This window comes from Pygocentrus nattereri, chromosome 21, assembly GCF_015220715.1.
Source record: "Pygocentrus nattereri isolate fPygNat1 chromosome 21, fPygNat1.pri, whole genome shotgun sequence".
NCBI classification, from domain to species: domain Eukaryota; kingdom Metazoa; phylum Chordata; class Actinopteri; order Characiformes; family Serrasalmidae; genus Pygocentrus; species Pygocentrus nattereri.
In genome coordinates this window covers 18,405,001-18,426,379 of record NC_051231.1, presented here as the reverse complement: position 1 = coordinate 18,426,379, position 21,379 = coordinate 18,405,001, and the positions used below count along the sequence as shown (strand labels likewise).

General features: G+C 40.8%; 1 protein-coding gene across 7 annotated transcripts in view; it reads right to left on the bottom strand.

The window, feature by feature from the left end:
- hcfc1a (host cell factor C1a) overlaps positions 1-21,379 on the bottom strand; it is a 34,338-nt gene that overhangs the window by 2,113 nt on the left and 10,846 nt on the right. For 4 of the 7 annotated variants that reach the window (XM_017719141.2, XM_037532179.1, XM_037532180.1 and 1 more), the window contains 14 exons: positions 19,886-19,990; positions 19,589-19,805; positions 17,594-17,736; positions 17,359-17,497; positions 16,584-16,798; positions 13,428-14,187; positions 11,852-11,979; positions 10,411-10,569; positions 9,364-9,592; positions 8,183-8,464; positions 3,387-3,490; positions 3,162-3,299; positions 2,896-3,081; positions 50-347 (listed from right to left, as the gene is read on the bottom strand). In XM_017719141.2, the coding sequence (XP_017574630.1) occupies positions 50-347; positions 2,896-3,081; positions 3,162-3,299; positions 3,387-3,490; positions 8,183-8,464; positions 9,364-9,592; positions 10,411-10,569; positions 11,852-11,979; positions 13,428-14,187; positions 16,584-16,798; positions 17,359-17,497; positions 17,594-17,736; positions 19,589-19,805; positions 19,886-19,990 (3,103 nt within the window). The remainder of the gene's footprint in view (positions 1-49; positions 348-2,895; positions 3,082-3,161; positions 3,300-3,386; positions 3,491-8,182; positions 8,465-9,363; positions 9,593-10,410; positions 10,570-11,851; positions 11,980-13,427; positions 14,188-16,583; positions 16,799-17,358; positions 17,498-17,593; positions 17,737-19,588; positions 19,806-19,885; positions 19,991-21,379) is intronic. The other 3 variants (XM_017719142.2, XM_017719144.2, XM_017719143.2) reach the window with 3 other exon arrangements.

The window sequence follows — 21,379 nt, the reverse complement described above, 5'->3', positions numbered from 1 at the left end:
CGATTTCCACAGTATAACCCTGTCTAATTGCAATCCCTAAACTGCCCACCTTGTAACCATCGCACTTGCGTGGCTGGGCCATAGCCCTTCTCGTTGCGGGCGGCGATGCGGAAGATGATGGCTGGTTTGGTGGTGTAGTCTATGTGAGCATTGGACAAGCTGGACGACTGAACCAGGCATGATGGATTTGGGCCACAGTAAACACGCATGAAGGCCAGCTGAGCCGGAGCAGAAGCTTTAGCCTCCGTTGTCTGGCTGCTTTGAATGGCCAAATACACCGAATACTCGATGATCTTCCCTGAAGTTACTGACGGTGGCTCCCAGGTTAGGTGGGCTCCATCTGGGCTCTGAAAAAGGAAAATAAATGATTTTTTTTATTTTGACAAGTCTATTAACGTACCAGGCCAAACAAACTAAGTAAGCACACTAAATCTTTAGCAAATGTACAAGAAAACATATGAAATACAAATGTTTTAATTAAAACAAGTACATCCAAATAGAGGCACTTCTGCTGAATCAAACAAACTACACACAGTTCCAAGGATCCACAATTTCAGCTTTTCACTGCTTACTGCCAAAGAATAAGTCCATCAGAAACAGCGTCAAGACTAGCTGAGGTTGATGTTTAGAGACACCAAAAGAAGAAGTGTCCATAATGGACAGGGTGTTATTTTAAATTGTACTTTGTAAATTACACAAGCTACCTGTTCTGGCACAGCAGTCTTCCCTATCTTAACAGGCATAACCTTCTCGATACCAGCCAGTCTGGATACAAGCCAGGGAAAACTACATGTCCTCAAACTGTCAGCTTCCTCTGAACCACCACATACTTGTTTTAGCTCTTTCAGTATTGTCAACACAGCTCTTGCTTGGTTCTTAACCTGTCTTAAAGATTGATTCTACCAGTTATCCTGGAATCAATCACATTCAGCCTCACTACACAAGTTCCTGAGGGATCAGATCTTGTTCCACTTCAGTAATCGTTGTACACTGGGATTAGTGAGATTTTCCTCATGGCTTATTACTGATACAAGTTTCTCTGTCCAACTCCCAAAAAACATAAAAGATATCTGTGTCTCTGATAGGGATGCATCAATACCAATATAAAATTAATTAAACAAGAGCAAAGTAAGCATATAAAGACTTTGGTAGCAAATGTCAACCTTTCTCTCTCCATTTAGCTGCCCTGCATGTCTCCATCTGTACTGGGGAAATGGTTGCGATGGCATGTTTAAAACAGTGCATGAAACACAGCAAACATATTGCTGTTAGCATTATGAAGTTATCATGTGTCAGAGTTTATCACTATGATGTCTGCGGCACAGCACATTATTGTGGATGGGTAAGTATAAATGGAATGCATTTTAATTTTGTTTAATTTCCATTGGATTGGAAATACCACAGTTTTGTCTCTGTGGTGTTTGTAGGCAGCTGTTTTGTTCATGTTGCAATTTTATCTTATGCAATTTTTCTTTAACTAACCAACTTTGTACTCCAATAACAAAACTACACATTGTTCAAGTTAAATCCATGTAACTAATAAGGTTTAACTGTAGAAATCTTGTATATATATGTATGTATGTATGTATGTATGTAAAGTATGCTAAGTTGATTGTACAATAATCGATCCGATTATTGAAACGAATAATCAATTATTCGGATTAAGAATGACTACATTACCAAATAACTTATGTAGATGATATCAGCTTTTAAATTTAGCTTGAGATTGTTTTATGCATTTGCTAACCAACAATAAAGACAATAAAGATGACTAACATTCAAGAATTCACTGTTTTAATGAACTTTAACTGTAATACAAAATAAATAAAACTAATGTATTTTTCCTGTCAATATTTATAACCAAGTAGCAGCAATAAAATAACAAAACTAAATCTGGTTCTTTAATTGAGTAAATAATAATAATAAAAAAATAAAAATAAAAATAAAAAAAATCGATTTAATTTTAAATGTTAAATTTAAACAATGCAGTCTGTGCTTGGTGCTCTGCTGTCTGTCTACACTTTGCTGCAACTAAATTTTACAGTCACAGATCTTTAGTGAATCAGAGGAAATATAAAGTCTCTCTATGCGCCTATGAGAGCAGATATTCACCGCTGCACATAAGTTAGCTCCATCAGAGCGCGATGGGAAAGAACTTCTATATGAACAGCTAAATTTGAACGATTTTGTGTAAATACTTCAATGGGACCCTTTGTCCAGCTGCCCTGTCAGTTCATGGAGACCTTCTTCCTTAAACCATTTGTGAGTGGAGCTCAACGTTTGCGGAGTATTAACGATTACAAAGAGCAGCACTTTGCAACAAATTGTTACAGCTTGGCTCAGAACATGGATATTTTAGCGTTAACATTAGCTAACCAGCTCGCTAGCACAACTCTAGCTGAGTCCCAAACCACACACTTATGTACATCACACACTACACTAATGAGTGCACTTCTAAACTGTATACACGGCATTTTTACACACTATTTAGTGTGCAGTTTGGGACGAGGCGTATCTTACAGAGATGAATCTTCAGAGTGAGTTTCCTCTTCAGATGCTCCAGCATGAAGGATGTGCTCCTGTGCCAGCGAAGGTAGGCTTTACAAATAGCACAACTACAACCTTTTTCTCTTTAAAGGATTTTGTTCTTGAAGCTGCCATCACGCTGTTGATTCTCCAGTAAACGGTAATGACAAAACATTCCTAATGAGCGCAAGAAAGATGCTTAATGACATCAACTAATCAACTACCAAATTAGTTGCCAACTTAGTCGACCAAGTCGAATAATTCTTGCACCCCTACTGAATAGCACTAAAAAGTGCAAGCTAGATTCCAAGGCATCCTAAATCTTTAAAGGAACATTTTTTTGCTTTATCCGCTAAGTAAGGAAAGTACCTTGCTAATCTTGATGGCACACGGAGCCCCAGGGAAGCCTGGTAAACAGGTCTTGAATGCTGATATCTCAGAGAAAGCTCCACGGCCACACGTGTTGATGCCAGCCACGCGGAACTTGTATGCTGTTCCTGGCTGCAGTTCCACTTTCTTCATCTGGCTGTAGTCAGGGATTGTTCCAGAATCATCCTGTAAAGTAGAGAGGCCATTAGGGTGCTTTTCTATGTACTAAATTTGTATATGTCTGTATAGTATATTTAGTGGCTTACATCAATACAAGGTGAACCATCAGCTGGCATGTAAAAATGTGTTACGACCATGTTCGTCACTTTCACAATGCCGACATCAAACCACTGATTTTCCTTCTTCACTGGGGGTTTAACTGTGGCAGTGGGAGGGTTCTGTTTCTGAACAAGCAAAGATGATCTGTTGTAGGCAAAATCTACAACACATTAAGAATTATTTACAACATTTTTCCTGTGAAAAAACCTTACCGCTGCTTCAATGCCGTTGGCTACCTCAGTTAATGTGACTGCTGCCTGTAGGTTAACTGGGGTAGCGATTACAGCAGGGGCCAGAGTGCTGGAAGGAGCCAAAGCTACACAAGGGAAAAAGAAAAAAAAAAATCTGAAAATGATCAGTAAGTTTGACCAGACTGAGCAGTTAACTTCATTCATACAGCTCTTTCACACCAAACTAACAGTTCATATTTGAACCACTTTACAAATTTCCAACTTTTTGACTGATAAAACAGCTGCCCTTTACATTAACTATGCATTCCACACCAGAAATCATCTAAAATTGCATTATATTGCCAAAAGCAACCAGGAGCAACAAGACTCAGCTAAGAAGCGGAAGACAATGCAGACTCTCAGTGTGGGGTGCAAAAGTATGTAAAAAACCTCCAATTCTCTGTTGCATTACTAATCCTCTGGAAGCAACATCAGCAATGTAACAGGATATCATCGATAATAGACAATCAACCAATGACGATGTGCAAAAGGTGATGGTCACTGTTTTGGTAAAAGAACAGTAAGAATTAAAGTGGAAAAATTTACCATTAAACAGTTTGACAAATACACTGGACAACTGAGGTACACGTGAGCAGGCTTACACACCAGCAGTCAGTTTGAGACAGAGAAAGAGGTTTTTTAAGCAACTGCCTGTGTTATTTCTCTCTGCAACACACACACAAGCTAAAATGACAATGTTAGCACAGAGTAGCCAAGTCAACTCTGACTTGGAGAAAAAGTTACTCTGATCCTCATCTACAGTCAGTATTCTCAGTAAAAAAGAAATAATATTAAATAAAGTGTACACAATGTTTTATTCATTTTTACTCTTAAAACATTGAGTGATAATGGGGTCTTTAACAACTCTGGTTGAGTAATCTTCATATTCCCCCAGTGGTTAAGTGAATAATAAAAATGCTGCTATAACAGAAAACGTCTTGTTTTTAATGTGGGAAGTGTGAGGTCATGGATTTTGAAAACACTTGCAGTCTGAAGGTCCTCCAGCAGGGAACAGTATTAGCATGCAAGTTACTGCAGAGCTGCAGCAGAAGATAAGATAATCCTTTATTAGTCCCACAGTGGGGAAATTCACAGTATTACAGCAGCAGAGTAACAGGAGTAAGGTACTCAGTAATAGAAATGGGAAACAGTATAAACATTATCAACGTTATAAATAATAAAAATTAAAGCTAAATCCCTAGACTACTTATAGGAAATAAGAATAATAAAATAAAATAAAGAGTTGCATAGAAATCTGTATTGTACTTAGGAACATATTGCACAATGAAGAATGTTCGCATTCTGTATGTGTGTGTGTATTGTATGTTTGTATATTGTATGTGTGTATATTTTATGTGTGTGTGGTCTACTGGGAGCAGTGCTGGTTGAACAGTCTCACAGCAGCAGGAAGGAAGGACCTGCGATAGCGCTCCTTCACAAACTTGGGGTGAAGGAGCCGGTCACTGAAGGAACTGCCCAGTGCTGCCAGAGTCTCATGCATGGGGTGGGAGTAGTTCTCCAGCATGGATGCTAGCTTGTTTAGCATCCTCCTTTCTCCCACCTCCTGCACTGGATCTAGAGGAGTCCCTAGGACCGAGCCAGCCCTCCTGATCAGTTTGTCCAGTTTCTTCCTGTCTGCGGTGGAGATGCTGCCACCCCAGCAGACCACTCCATAGAAGATGGAGTGAGCAGGTAGAGTCTGCTCTGTCCCTTCCTGTAAAGTGCAGCTGTATTGTCTGTCCAGTCCAGTTTTATAGTTAAGGTGCACACCCAGGTACTTATAGGAGTCCACTCTTTCAATGTCCGTTCCCTGGATGTTCACTGCTGGAGGGGGATGTGTGCGCCTGCGGAAATCCACCACCAGTTCTTTGGTCTTCCCCGCATTGATCTGTAGGTGATTCCGCAGACACCAGTCTACAAAGTCCTGAATCAGTTGTCTGTACTCCCTGTCGTCCACATTTGTGATGTGGCCGACAATTGCCGAGTCATCAGAGAACTTCTGTAGGTGGCAGTTTGGTGAGTTGTACATGAAGTCTGCAGTGTACAGGCTGAAGAGGAACGGTGCTAACACCATTCCCTGTGGGGCCCCTGTGTTACAGACCACCATGTCAGACACACAGTCCCTTGTCCTCACATACTGTGGATGGTTGGTGAAGTAGTCCAGGATCCAGTGTGTTAGGTGATGGCCCACCCCTGCCTGTTCCAGCTTGTCCTTTAGGAGTCCAGGCTGTATGGTGTTGAAAGCACTGGAGAAATCAAAGAACATGATTCTCACAGTGCACCCAGGCTTTTCCAGGTGAGAAAGAGCTCCACGCAGCAGGTAGATGATGGCGTCATCCACCCCGATGCCAGGTTGGTAGGCAAACTGAAGTGGGTACATAGATGAGCTCACCATAGGGCGGAGCTGTCTAAAGACCAGCCTCTCCAGTGTCTTCATCAGGTGTGATGAAGATGTATTCCACAAGATGTATTCCACAGTTGTGGTACTCTCCCCAGCTTCAGGCTTATGTTGAAAATGTGCTCCACTATCCCACACAGCTGATCTGCGCAGGACTTGAGGAGCCTGGCACTGATGCCATGCAGCCCTGTAGCCTTCCTCGCCTTGATCTTCCTGAGCTCATTTCTCACCTGGGCCATTGTGAAGGTCAGGCTGGAGCAGGCGGGGTGCTGAGTGTTAAAATGTGTGAACAGGGGGTGACGACAACCAGCAGAAGAACCAGTGGGGGGTAGATGTGAGCTGAACGTTGTTGGGCTGGGGGTGGATGTGAGAGAGGGGGTAGAGCAGCATGCTGGAAGTGCCAGTCAGGAGGGTTTCAGCAGAGATGTCTGTGTGGTGGGAGGGGCGGGTGAGTGATCAAACCTGTTGAAAAACAGATTGAGATTCACCCACTTTTGGTCCTCTACCACCTGAGAGTCGGACTTCTTGTGGCCAGAGATTGCTTTAAGGCCTTTCCAGACTCCGCTGACATTATTCTGCTGTAGCTGTTCCTCCATCTTTCTCCTGTAGCTAGCTTTCCCCTCCCGGATCCTCCCCCTCAGCTCCTTCTGCACAGCTTTCAGCTCCTCATTATCTCCTAATCTAAAGGCCCTCTTTTCTCCTTCAGAAGAGCCTTTATGTCAGGGTTAATCCACAGCTTGCTGTTAGAGAAACACTGTAACGTCTTGGTGGGTAAAGTGTTCTCCACGCAGAAGTTTACATAGTCCGTTACACAGTATGTGAGACTGTCTATGTCCTCCTCCTCATGATCACACAGCACTTCCCACACTGTTGTGCTGAAACAGTCCTTCAGAGCCTCTTCAGTTTCCTCAGACCATTTCTTTACTGTGCAGGTGACTGCTGGTTCCCTCTGTACAAGAGGTTTGTACACAGGCAGGAGATGAACCAGGTTGTGATCAGATCTTCCCAGGGGAGGGAGGGGCGATGACCTATATGCCTCCTTTGTGTTGGCATAAAACAGGTCCAGGATTTTGTCTCTGGTGTGGCAGGTTACATACTGGGTGAAGGTGGGCAGAGTGGAGGACGTAGAAGCGTGGTTGAAGTCCCCGGAGATGATAAGGAGGGCTTGAGGGTGCTGTGTCTGCAGTCTGCTCACATATGAGTGCAGGATCTCACAGGCAGTCTCAGCGTTGGCGGAGGGGGGGACATACGTAGTTACCGCGATTACATGCGAATATTCCAGAGTACGAGTACAGGGGTCTCATGCTCACAGCCAGCAGCTTGATGTCCTTACAGCAGATTTGCTCTTTGATAGTGATGTGCTTGGAGTTACACCATCTATCATTCACAAATACTGCCAGCCCACCTCCTTTCCTCTTCCCGCTCAACGTTGTCCCGTCCGTGCATATGAGCTGGAAGCCATCCAGCGAGACGACCGTGTCCGATCTTAGCGCCGTTAGCCACAACTCAGAGAACAGCATAACGCTGCGTCAGCGACGTGGTTGTAAACAAAGAAAAAAGTAGAGCAAGGACCAGGGCAAACTCCACTAGTTTGGTGTCCATAGTGCAGGAAAACAAGAAACAACTCAGTGAACTTACGTACTAACAGAGAGAGGAAGAAAGTACAAAAGTAGGAAAAAAAAAACACGAAAGTAAGCAGGAGCTGCTGTAACAGGCTGCCGCTCTCGCAGTAACGTTCGCAGTAACATTTAAAATAATGACAGACAATGTAGTTCTCAAAAGATGATTTTAGTAAAGATTTTCACTAAAACAGTTAATATTACAACTAACCCTGTCAATTGTTTAGGCTAGGCCCCTTAGTTCCAGTGAACGTTAATGTTAATGCAACAGCATACAAATGCATTTCAGACAGTTATATGCTTCCAACTTCATGGCAACAGTTTGGGAAAGGCCCTTTCTTCTAACATGGCTGCGTTCCTGTGCACAAAGCATGGCCCATAATGTTTGACTGGTCTGCTGTAGAGAAACGACAGTGGCCTGCACACAGCTCTGACCTCAATCTCACTGAACACCTCTGAATTCGAACACACACTAATTGCCAGGCCTTCATGGTCAACAACACTGCCTGCCTTCACAATGCTCTTTTTACCGAATGGGAATAAATTCCCACAGACACACTCCACAACGTTGAATAACATTTGAATAATGTTTGAATTAAATTTGATTCATTATCTTTTAAATCGTTTTGGAGATGAGGTTTTGCTACAGTCATATATATTAACTGTTGTTATGCTGCTATACTTGCATACGAGAGCAAAGAAAGCTGAGCATGGAAGACCCTCCAGTTTCAGAGAGCACATCTGTAAAAATTAAAACTCACTCTCAGCCACAGTGCTGGGCAGTAGTCCCACTGTGCTGGACACTGCAGCGGACATCTCACCATGCCCATTGCTCTCCGATGTGGGGTCATTGAGGCTGTCCGCAGGTGCCAGGCCTTCAGTAGGCAACGAAGCCGAAACGGGTCCTTCCTGTTGCTGCTCAGCCTGAGCCTCCTGAAGCTGTTGCTGTTGCTGCACCAGAGCGGCCAGCTCCTGCTGTGTCAGGACAATGGGGATGGTCTGACTTTGCTGATCGTCTGCACTGGTGTCGCCTTCACCTGTACCTGTAAGGCAGCCGGACACAGGACAGTATTTATTTATCCTTTATTTACTACAATCATTTCGCAATGACATGAGTTTGAGATACATTTTGAAAAAACAGACATGCTGTTCCTCATTCTGGTATTAACAAAGATTAATTGGTGACCATATGTTACATCAATACTTTGGGTGGCACTGCATGTTTTGCTCTTTTGACATGGACAGTGAAATCTGCAGAGCATCAGACCTACTTCAGGCTTTAAAAATACTACTCAGGCTTAAAACATTGTGCATGAGAAATTTAAAAAAATAACAAAAAAATAATCAATCAATCAATCAACCTTTATTTTGACTCGGAAGTACATTGAGGGCAACCCTCAATTTTAATGTAGCCGAGCATTTACAAAAACAGGGATTGACATGACAAAGAAAATAATAACTACATTTAAAAGAAAATTTAAAATAACAGTGAATAAAAGATAAAAGTAGATAAAAATAGAACTTGAGATTAAAATGGTAAGAAATTAAGATCAAAAATTAGTAAGGTAATAGTACAATATCACAAACTAAAAAAGTAATGATAAAAAAGTTAAAAATAAAATGAGAAGAAATAAATAAATAAATAAAAAGAGATAAAGAACTAAGGAGAACTAACATAAAAATAAAAGTTACAAATAAATATGATTAAGTAAAACAGGTACAGGCAGTCTGTAGGTGGTTTGATATTAAAAGTTTAAAATGACTGAGTGACACCAGTGTAGTGAATTCCAGCTCACTGGTGCACTGTGACTAAAAGCAGATTTTCCCAGTTCAGTAAAAACTCTTGAAATCAAATGAAATAGAAAAATATATGGTAAGAGTTCGGTCCATAACACCCAACTGTAGTTGCAAAGATGATCATGAACCTGACTGCAACACTCACTCATGACTGCTTGCTGGGCAGCCTGCAGCACGGCCTGGATGGCCAGAGCCTGAGCTTCTTCACTGGCCGCAGCTTGGGCAGCAGCCTCTGCGGCCGCTGTCACAGCTAGCTCCTCTGGGGTCAGGCCCGTAACCATTAGGGTAGTGCTCTGTCCCTCAGACATCAGCTCTGGGGGTAAAGCCAATGCCTGTGCCTCCTGAGCCACTGTTGCCGCCTCCACACCCTCCATCTAACCCACAGAGATAAAACAATTATTAGCTAATGTAGGTCACAACATAGGAGTAAGTATACCATCAGGCTGTACAATCCTTACAAGTACCCAAACACAAATGACAACTGGCCTTTGTGTGTCCTTATGTTACTACGGCAGTTTTACTTCATTTCAACCTTGAGTTCTTACTATGCTGTTACGTTGTCTGAACAGGTTTAAAATGTTACGCCACTCAAGCGACATCTTGGTCTTGGGCAGGAAGGGGTTGGTCCATGCCAGAGAACTTAAACTTATTTAGCGGTGCTGCCTGGAGACAGCATAATAGCACAGTAAGAACTCCTGTTCTCCATAAAAAAAATAAAAAATAAAAAAAAAAATATTGGACCACCCATCTGTTATAAACCTCAACATCTGAGAGGGCAATAGCACAAATTAATGTCTGTAAACCTATTCCAGCATCCACAACAATACAAATGTCCATCAATTATGCGTGTCCCGCCATCCAAGTTGCACAGGTAAATAAGAAGCAAAGACTGACTGTGCCTGAACACACGGTAGGATGTGAGGGCAGCTGAATCACTCTGAGGAAGTTTTAAGCTTTCTATCCCAACCTATGAATGAGTTAATACTTGCTAAATGCTTGCTCAATTTTCAGATCATACATTTCATGACACAGCAACACATGAAATTAATTTTGTATAGCTCAAGAGTGTCAGATTTGTACATTTTTTCTTCCCGAGCATAGAAGAAATGTATGGCAAAATCTAAATTATCTTTAACAGAAATTTCTGTCCAATAGTCTGAACTACACATAGTACTCTAGAATTTGTTGAAACCTCTGCTGTGCGTAGTTGCTCCTGTGCAGCCTCTGTGATCATAGCAGCTTCATGATCTGTGGCTGCCTCTGCCTGGCTCTCTGTATGCCTAGGCTCCGCCTCCGACATCACAGCCTCACATGCTACTTCCGTAGATGCTTCTGTTATTGACGTCAGAGACTGTCCAAAACAGCAAGAGAGGGTTAAGAAAAATAAAATCTTATCACAGAAAATTTTATTTACAATTTTAAAATAGTCACATCTTTATTCATTTGACATTCTAGGTGTTTGGAGGTCCCATATAACCCCTCTTCAGCATATTATGGTGTTTTCCGCTCTAACACACCTGATCCAACTAACCTTACAAGCCTTCCATGAGTTAAAGCATGTGTACAATTTTCCCCATTATAGTGCTGTTGCATTATCCTAGGGGGAAAAATGATGGTATAGTGCTGCTGGTATAGTGTTCTTGCAACCAAAACCAGTTTGCAGTGTCTAAAACCTTTGGTCCAAAATCATCACTGGTCTCAAGTTCAGTTTAGAGAGGAGGCATTCTACATTTACAGCATTTACCAGACACTCTTATCCGGACCGACTTACAAGAAGTGCTTTGTCCATCCAGAGAAAGTATCTTTGCTAGTTACCAACAGCTTAGAGAAAAAGACAGTCCTGAGCTCAGATACTGCTAGAAACAAAAAGTCATTGTAGATACTGAGAGAAAAAGGAACAGATGTGAACACAGAACTCTATGCCATTCAATGCAATACAATACAATAAAATACAACACAATGAACTACAATACACAGTGTAATACAATAAAATAAAGTGCAGTTATGTTGCTTTATTTTTATTTTTTCCTTTGCAGGCAAGACATTGCCACAATTATGTCTAGAGTAATTTTTGGCTACTGCATGACCCCATAGTTGGGGTGTTTAAATTAAAAAAAAATTGCATGCCAAACAGTTAGTGGGTTACTTATGCCAAAAATTAATACTGACTAAGAATATATAATATTGCCCAATCCGCTATTCGGCAATATTGACTATTGGTTTAAGCCATTTGGCTAACTGCTTTGTGCAATAATGCAAAAGACCAGGGACATGTATGTAAATATGCAGGAAGTAAAGCATTTACAAGCAATATTCCAAGTAACAGATGCCAAATAAGGAAGGAAAAAAAAAATCCTCCTCCATCAGGAAGGCTGTCCCTCATTGGCCAGAAGCTTGACCTTGATTGATCCTAGAGCTAGAATCCATGAAGCACGAGCTGACATATAGCCTTGTGAAAAAAGTGATTCACCACTGTGAAATCCAGGGTTAGACTGAACTTAAGCTTAGTTAACCAGCTAAGCAAGAATTCCTGCTAAATAAGATTGGGATTGAGAACCACTGTGACATGCTATCAAAAATACAAGCGTGTATATTAATAAATAAGCCAACCGCAGCATGATGTCAAGACTCACAGGAACAGCAGGTCCAGGAGTAGGAGTAGCCTGGGTTACTGTGGTGATGGCTCTGCTCTGTGAAGCTGAAGTAGAGCTCAGAGTGTCTGGGCCGCTTGATCCTTCTGAAACTTCACCAGCTTGCTGGGCTAAAGTCAAAACAAACACGGCACACACTAAAATCAACCATCACATTTTTACAGTAAGAGTGTGCCATTTCACAATTTCTTAGTACACACACACACACACACACACACACATACACAGGAGCTTAAAAGTTTGTGAAACCTTTAGAATTTTCTATATTTCTGCATACATTTGATCTAAAACTTCAGATTAATAGTCCTAACAGTCCTAATAGTGGAAAAAGACAACCAAATTAAACACACGAGAGAAAAATATTAGAATTGGTCACTTATTTATTGAGTCCAATCAATCCAGTATTACATATCTGTGAGTGGCAAAAGTATGTGAACCTGTAGGATTAGAAGATAATTTGAAGGTGAAATTAGAGTTAGATGTTTTGAATCAATGGGATGTGAGTGAGTTGTGAGTGACCACCCTGTTTTATTTTGAGAACAGGGATCTATAACAGTCTGATCTTCACAACACGTTTGTAGAAGTGTCTCTGAACACAAACAAAGACTTCTGAAGATGACAGAAGCAGCGCTGTTGCTAAAATGTTGCAATGTGGCTGGAAAATGTTACAAAATTCACTCTAAAAATGTTGGACTCCACCAATTCACAAGACCGTTTGTGTACAAATGGAAGAAAATTCAAGACCATGGTTACACTCCCCCAGAGTGGTCGGCTCACAAAGATCACACCAACAGCAAGGCATGTAAAAATTCTCGAGCTCGCAAAAGGAACCCAGGGTAATATCTAGGCAATTAAAACACCCGTCTAACTGTGGCTAATGTTAATGTTCCACCATCAGAAGTGACCTGTTTTGCTGTATCTGGGCCAGGACAGCTTGCAATCATTTATGGAACAATAAACTCTGAATTACAACAGCAAGTTCACAAAGTCGTTCTACAAAAGAATGGTTCAATAAGAATAACGTTAATGTTTTGGAATGACCAACTTAAAGTCTTGACCTTAAAACCTATAGAAAATGTTGTGGAAAGACCTGAAGCAAGAAGTTCATGCATAGAAACACACATACCTAAAAGACTCTAAGCTGTTTTGTATGAAGGAATCAACAGGCACTGGAAACGTTTTGTTGCAGTTATTGCTGCACAAGGAGCTCATATCAGATACTGAAAGCAAAGGTTCACATACTTTTGCCACTTAAAAATATATATTTGATCATTTTCCTCAATAAATAAATTACCAAGTCCAATATTTTTCTCATATAATTTGGTGCTACGTATACTTATGTACCTTATTCCTTCAAATAAGAGACCGATAATTTGACTTGATAAACAATACATCGTTGATGCTTTGGCCTCTTTTTTCATCTTAATATTATTTTTATTCCATGCAAGAATACGCCTCTACTAGCTTTCACCCAAAATGTCACAACAATAAAATATTTCTCTTCCACCACTATAAAACAGTACCGGCTTAGTGTGCTGGGTAATGCTGGACAAGTTACCTGTACCATCTGTCTCCATACTGCAAGTGGCAGTGGTGGCTGTGTTGGTGGTGCCAGTCTCATGGGTTTCACATGGCGGGTTTGAACACACTCTCTGCGTTAAACCTGTTTGGTTGCTACCCATATTCGCTGAAGCTGTGGTGGCTGTGTTGGTGGTGCCAGTTTCATGTGTTTCACATGGTGGATTTGAGCACACACTCTGTACTGTGCCAACCTGCTCACTGCCCATTCTTGCTGATGCTGTAGTGGCCGTATTGGTGCTGCTCGTTTCATGGGTTTCGCAAGGTGGGTTTGAACAGACTCTTTGAATTGTGCCAATTTGTTCAGCGCCCACGGTGGACAATACCACAGTGGCAGTGTTAGTGGTGCCTGTCTCATGGATTTCACATGGTGGATTAGAGCATATTCTCTGCACTGCACCACCCTGTTCGCTGCCCATATTAGCTGAGGCTGTAGTGGCCGTGTTGGTGGTGCCAGTTTCATGAGTTTCACATGGTGGGTTTGAACACACTCTCTGGACTGTGACCACCTGCTCAGTGCCCATGCTGGCTGATGCCAGGGTAGCAGTGTTGGTGGTGCCTGTCTCGTGGGTTTCACAGGGTGGATTTGAGCAGACGAGGGAAACAGTGCTAGAGGCATCAGTGGGCTCACTGGACGAGGGCTGCTCAGAGGTGGGTGATGCCAGAATGGAGACTGGTAGATCCTGTCCAGGCTGAGCCTCAGCGCCACTAGGTGTGGTAATTAAGGTTACCTGGGTAGGCTGAAGAAAAAGAACAAGAATAACCACCCAACCATTACACATCAGTAAATCAGACTACAAAAACAATTTGATTATGATTCTTCAGTAAACAAATGCATCATGAAACCTCATATATCACAGTCACACGACATTTTGCTACAATTCAGAATTCTTAAAAAAAAAAATGTCAACAAACCTAAAGTTCACACTATTTATACAAAAGTGGAAAAAATACAGCATCACATACAAGACTTGTACCTTCAGCATAATATTCAGATCAATGAAATGTGATGCATCAATACATTTAAGCCTCTAAATTAACACACAAACACTGGCTGATACAGTAAAATATCAATACTTTAAATATTTCGACACAAACAATGCACTAGTAGTACCGCATTTGTAAACACTATTAATACAGCCATTTTTACTCAGGTGTTTGACATAGCGTACTGCACAGAACACAAACAAAACTGTGTTCTCTCTGTAATGACACACATGGCAGTAAGTAGGGTGGGGGGGGGGGTTAATTCTTAGATGCATCGCGATGCGGACAGAGAATTCAGAATTGATTCACAAATGTCTAAAATCGATTTTCTAAATTTTAATTGATAATGTAATGCTGACGGAACGCAAAAGGCTGAACTTCGTAAAGTGCGGAAGTGCAGGGCCTGGACAGTCTGTGGCATGCACACTACACTAAAAGCTAGTGCAGAAGTCAGCAACCCAAATGTTAATAAGAGTCATTTTGTGTTTTCAACAACAATCAAACCACCTTGGGAGCAACAAGTTTTGAGTCCATTTTACCATCTCGGCTGTATTTGTCTCAGTACATGATAATGTCTGAGTGTAGGCTAAAAATATAATGCAAACAAAAAAGACTTACTTTGCTCTGCTTTAATCTTTAGCTCAGCTGTAGCCACTTTTCTTCCATCACCAGCTGGAAACTTTTCCACAAAAGTGAACAGTAAAATGTCTGCGTGTTGTACTTTTTTTGCAAGGCTGAAGTCAGTTTCATGTTCTCCAGCTTCTCGGTCAAATTTTCCCAGCACACCTTAAATTGTGCCTGGGGCACCAGAAAGTAACTGCTGCACCATTTAAGGCAGAATGGGAAAATTTGACCAAGAAGATTGAGAATGAGAAACTGACTTCAGCTTCATGTTTTGTCTTTTGTGTTTGACAGTTTCTCATTACATTTGCTCATTACATAAATGCAATACATCATGAAACCAGCTGGAGTGATTATAAATGCAAATCCATAATCCGAAATGCAAGTCCATTTATCTCAAAATTTATCAATGTTCATCTTAAATCTTTCTCTTTGCCTTTTCGTGAGCTACTAGCTAGGTGAATTAGCAGTTATAGGCGTTCCAGCATTTAAGATCATTTATTGCTAAAACTGTTTGCATGACCAGCAGAGCCTTATTTTAACACAAATGAGGATTATTTTATTTTTACCTAGAAATCTAATTCTGATGTCAAGGCAAAACTGGCCAGGAAAAGAGCCGCAGGTTGTTGAGCGAACGTATGAAAGCACTTTCGCTTCTATAGAGTTAAAGGGGAAAACCATATTACATATTTCCACCCATTTTCTGCCTGGTTGTAGCTGCTGCCAATCAGAGGACCACTGATTAAGCCATCCTAAAGCTTCCACCCAACTTGGAAAAGACGAAACGAACTAAAAACTCTTTCAACTCTTATTGCCAAGGAATTATGTCCGTTCTCAGTCATTGAGAACCAGGGGTTTCATACCATGTTGCACACTTAGGAGCCAAGATACAGCATCCCATGTAAAAGACATTTTCATAACACAGACACACCCACTCTCTACAATGAGACTAAAACCAAAGTTACAGAATCACTGAAGAAAACGAGTTGAACAACTGTATTCTGCTGCATGGACATCCATTACCACAGGATCTTAGTTCACTGTAACTTCCAAGAGCAGTGACTGAGAGCCTTCCAGTTGACTTACCACATCACCTCCATTTGATTTGTTAATTAAAGATATTGGAAGAAAAATTATTATGGACCATTAGAAATCCTACACTTTAAAAAGTTCCAAGTTGTCACACAGTGAGAAAAAAAAAAAATCCTGTACAGAAAAAAGATGCATCAATAATTATTTTATATTCGCATTGCAGCCCTCTGAATTGTAACCGAATCTTGAGGTGCCTAGAGATTCCCACCCCTAGCAGTAAGTACTGACAGTAATCAATATACGCTCAGAAAAGCAAATGGCTCATTACAGTTGCAACAAAATATTGTCATTTTGCCCACCTCTAATGCAAAGCCTCATTTATATGAAAGTTTACTATTAATTGGAATTTTAAAATGTTACATTTTTATTCAATCAAAGCATCATGTTAGCTGACACAAAGCTCTTTAATAATGAGTGCATGGTACTTGTATCATACCTGCTTGCATCGTACCTGCATAGCAGCTGTTGCGGTGGTGAGGTTGTTCTGCACTGCAGATGCACTGCCAGCAGGGCTGAGGACTTGGCTGGACAGAGAGGCCACTGTAGCAAGTGTTGTGATGGGTGTTACCAGGGATGCATTGGCACTGGACACACTTCCACCTGCCAGGCTAGTAGAGACAGTGCCTGTAACTGTGCCCAAAGATGTGACACCTGCAAAAGACAAACACCTTGAGCTCAAAAACTTAAGACAATGTCAAAAACCACTTACGGTAATTCTGTAAATTACCAGGAGCCCATAGTTATTTGCATGTACTATTTAATAAATCTGGGATTTTAATTATTTGCATTGATTGTGTATTTAATAACTCATATGGATAAACTAATACATAATAACAACAACAGCCAAAACACCACTGGCATCCAAACAAAAAAATCCATGGCCAAAAGGCATGTTATACAGTGGCAGAACAGACACAAGCAAGTCTACTTAAGATTAGACTGAAGGCTGTTTGCAGAACAGTAACTGGTGGGGTAACACCATTCATTACTTGATGTTACTCAACTCCATCTAAAGAGCAGAACAAAATGTTTCCTACTTGCTTTCATTGTTGTTTTTTTTGCCTGATCTATAGCTCATTGTGTCATTAATTAAACAAAGCAGAGCTTTGAGTAACAGAAGGATCCACAGAGCATAGGCTACTAGACCAGTCAAAACCAAAACCTAACCATTTAAGACATGGTAAACTTTCTGTAACAAAAAGATGTTTTACCAGTTGTTCCCTTGACCACCAGTGTGGTTACAGCTGGCTTGACGCCAGACACTGAAACAGGAGAGACGAGACGGACGCCACCCATGGGCACAGTGCGCAAAATAGTGCCCGGCTGACCCGGGGCACCCTTCAGCACCACCTATATCCAGATGGGACAGAGAGCCCTCAAACATGAAGATTCTTTGCAAAGTTTATCGTCTATGTACTAAATATTCCCTGAGCTAATGTTTCATACCTGAGTCAGTCCCTGCTGGCCTGTCGCCATGCCAATCTTGGGCACCGCTGTGATTATTTTTCCAGGTGTGCCGGTGCCAGAGGTTATTACTTTGGTGGTGATGATAGTGATGGGGCTCTTTATCCCAGTGCTACTAGTAACACCTACAAAAGACACACCAACACACACACACACACACACACACACACACACACACACACACACACACAGATCAAACATAACATGACCACCTCCTTGTTTCTATGCTCATTGTCCATTTTATGCACCTCCAAAGGTGCACTTTGTAGTTCTACAATTACAGACTGTAGTCCATTAGTTTTTCTGCATACTTTGTTAGCCCCCTTTTACCCTATTTTTCAAAGGTCAGGACCCCCATATACCCAGCACTGCTGGAGGTTTTGTTCATTGCTAAGAGTTAATCAGACACTGCAGTGCTGCTGGAGTTTTTAAACACTATCCACACACTGCCCTGTCTATTAGACACACCTACCTTATTGATCCACCTTGAAGGTATAAAGTCAGAGACAGCAGACTCATTTGTTGCTGCACAGTTTGCACGTCATCGTCTAGTTCTTCATCTGTGGCCTCGGGGACACTGCCCACAAGATGCTATTGGCTGAACATTTTTGGTAGGTACACTATTCTCACGTTCACTGACACTGTGAGGTCTTCAAAAATATAACACCATCTGATCCACTCTAATGCACATTAACATGCCACCATCATGTCAATGTTGAGAACGATCCCCTACCCAAATAATACCAACTCTGGGATGGTCCTGTGGGGGTTCTGACATCTGAACAGGGTAAAAGGGGGCTAACAAAGTATGCAGAGAAACAGATTCACTACAGTCTGTAACTGTGCACATGTTTGTGGTAAGTAAAGTTATTTTCTCAGACAACATAAAATAAATTATAAGAATATAAACAAAACCTCAATATCTACATAAACAAAACGTAAGCAATATGTAATCACAAAATTTATTTATAATCCATACATGTCTCTCTACATAAAGTGTAGCTCTTACCTTCTAACTGAAACAAGTACAATGGGATTTTCTAACTTGGCTGAATCCCACCCAGCAAACCACTACAGTTATTAAAAATCAGTAGCTAAGAATTGTGCCAAGTTATTTGTTTCACCCATTCAGAATCGGCACTGATTGCACTGTATGGATAAGTAGCAGTAACAGGCAAGAGAAAGACAAGAATAAGACAACAGAAGGGTGAGTCAAGTCCAAAACTTTACAGTATTCAAGAGTCCAAGCAAGACTCTTGCTTGAGCGGGCAAGACCAAGTCATGAAGGATTATTTTTATAAGCATAAAAAAAAGAAGAAAAATACCACACAAAATAATTAATATTAAAAATTGAAATTCATGTGGAGTTCATTCTATGGTAATAAAATAAATTACAAAATTGCATCAATGAGTATAACTTTTGAAAGCTAATGTTAAGGCAGATGCCCCTTCTTGAGCTCCGTGCTGCTGCCTGTGTGGTTACTGCTTCTGGTATAAAATGTGCTTTACATAACATGGCTGTGTTTTTATGATGGAAAAAAGGGGGAAAAAAACACTGTGGTAGTGGCAGTGATATACAATGGTCATCATGCTATGCACCGGTCATTAAAGCTTTTGGTGAGATTCAGTAATGATCATTCTGAGACCAAGACCAGACTTAAGTACTACAACATTAATAAATGCACTATATAATGCCCTAGTGTGTTCTGAGTGCACGCATGATCATTCTGACAGAATGCAATATATTACAGGAAGTGTAGAGAGCAGAATGGCTTCTATGGTTTTAGTGTACTATACAGAAAAAAGTGAATCTCATGCTGCACAGACAGAACTTTAAAAAAGTGTCCAAAAGAAAGAGTGTGAATGGGAAAGTAAGCGAAAATATTTTACTAGTCAACAGGTGCATTAATTAAGTAACTGTTAGTTGCAAGTCTAGTTTAATCCAGGTACTACAGAGTAGGAGGTTGCTGTACCAACCTGTGGCTCCTTGCTGGATGGCAGACATGGGAATAGTTTTGATTATGGTAGTAGTGCCAGGTTTGCTGGTGGTGGTGGAGGCCATGCCGCTGATGCCCAAAATAGTGGGCTTGCTCCCTGTGCCCCCTGCTTGGGTCGTGGTGATGATTGTAGTGGGTTTGCCATCTGCTGACGTCACAAGCTTCAGAATGGTGCCAGCTGGGAGAGGGCCTTTTGTCTGAACAAGGACAAATTAATAAATTACTTAGCTATATGTATACATGTTTAATTTACATATATTCAGGTGGTGTCGCTAACCTGTATAATCTGAGTGACTGGGTTGGAAGAGGCTTGTCCAGTCACAGCAGAGGATTGGACTGGTTTGGTCTGGACCACAGACACAACCTTACCGAGGCTGGAAAGCTATACAGCAAAAATATAAAAAACAATTAAAATCAATATTTCTTTTGTGCACTATTTTTCTAAATCAGGGCTGTAAAATCTCATTAATTGATAACTCACTGCTGTCATCAATTTGTGAGTATACTGACCTAGCAGAGTTCCAGATGAATCTGTAGTTTCATTGCCATGTTTTTAAATTTACTGCACTGCATATTGCAGGACATAGTTACATGGTATTTTGTCCATATTGTGCAGCCCTACTTAAACACTACCAGTGTTGTATAATCTGTATACACAATCTGTAAACCCATAGTCTTGCTGAAGTCTCTTAAAATCTTTTTTTTCTTTAAAAATTATAAGCATGTGATTCACTTATCTGAAAAGGATTTTTCTCTCCATTTATGATTTTGATACGATACACCAAGACTTGCAGTCAGCATCAGGACTGTTAATAGATATTTTAAACACTACATACAGTTGTATACCAAGTTAAAACCCCAGTCAAATTACACTATTTTTTATTTTCTAAGTGGAAGTCAATTAACACATCCTCTATGGGGAAAACCTAAACATGACATTTTCCCACAACCTTTAGTGAACAAGTTACATATTTCGCTGAGTTTAACGTTTTTAATATTGGAAAATAATCAAACATAAAATACAAAAATGTGCCCCAACGTAAGTGGCCGGGAACTTTTTTTAACGTTTTTTCACAATTCAAAAGGTTCAAGTCCTGTAGTGCCCTATGGTCACTGATGTAACCCAACTAGCAACTCAAGCAATATCCAATTAGAGAGCTAGAAGAGTGGGAAAAAGTAGGGCTGGATCCGAATACTCAGACATTCATTCGTTGGGTAGGTATCTGGTTTGTAATTTTGTGATTGATTTTTTTGGCTAAATGTAGGCCATCAATAAAAGTCAAAACAGCAAAAACTAATATTTTTTATTAGCTGAAAATGGCACCAAACACAGCAAAAATAAAAACACAGCCTCTCCAGCACTAACAGCTAAAAACAGTCCTCTGCCCTACTTTTTAAAAACCATCACTTCACCTCTATTCAGGCTCAACATAAAAATCCTTACAAACAGACCTAAAACAACCCAAAATAAACTGTTCCTCTTAAAAAACAACTGAACTACTTACAACACTGCATGATGATGTCATAATACAGTTTGTCTGCACGTTCTTGCACTATATACTTTGATTGCACTGTTAAAATGTAGAAATATATAACACTTCAGCTAAGGCATCCGACATTGGGCTCACTCACAGCAGTGAACATCATGATAACAGTGCTAGAAAGCATGCTTTCACAGGGTGGCTGCAAACAGTATCTCAACATACTGGACCTATACTAGGGCCACAATGTTTGTCTTCGTATCTCATGTTAGACCAACCTGTGAAACACC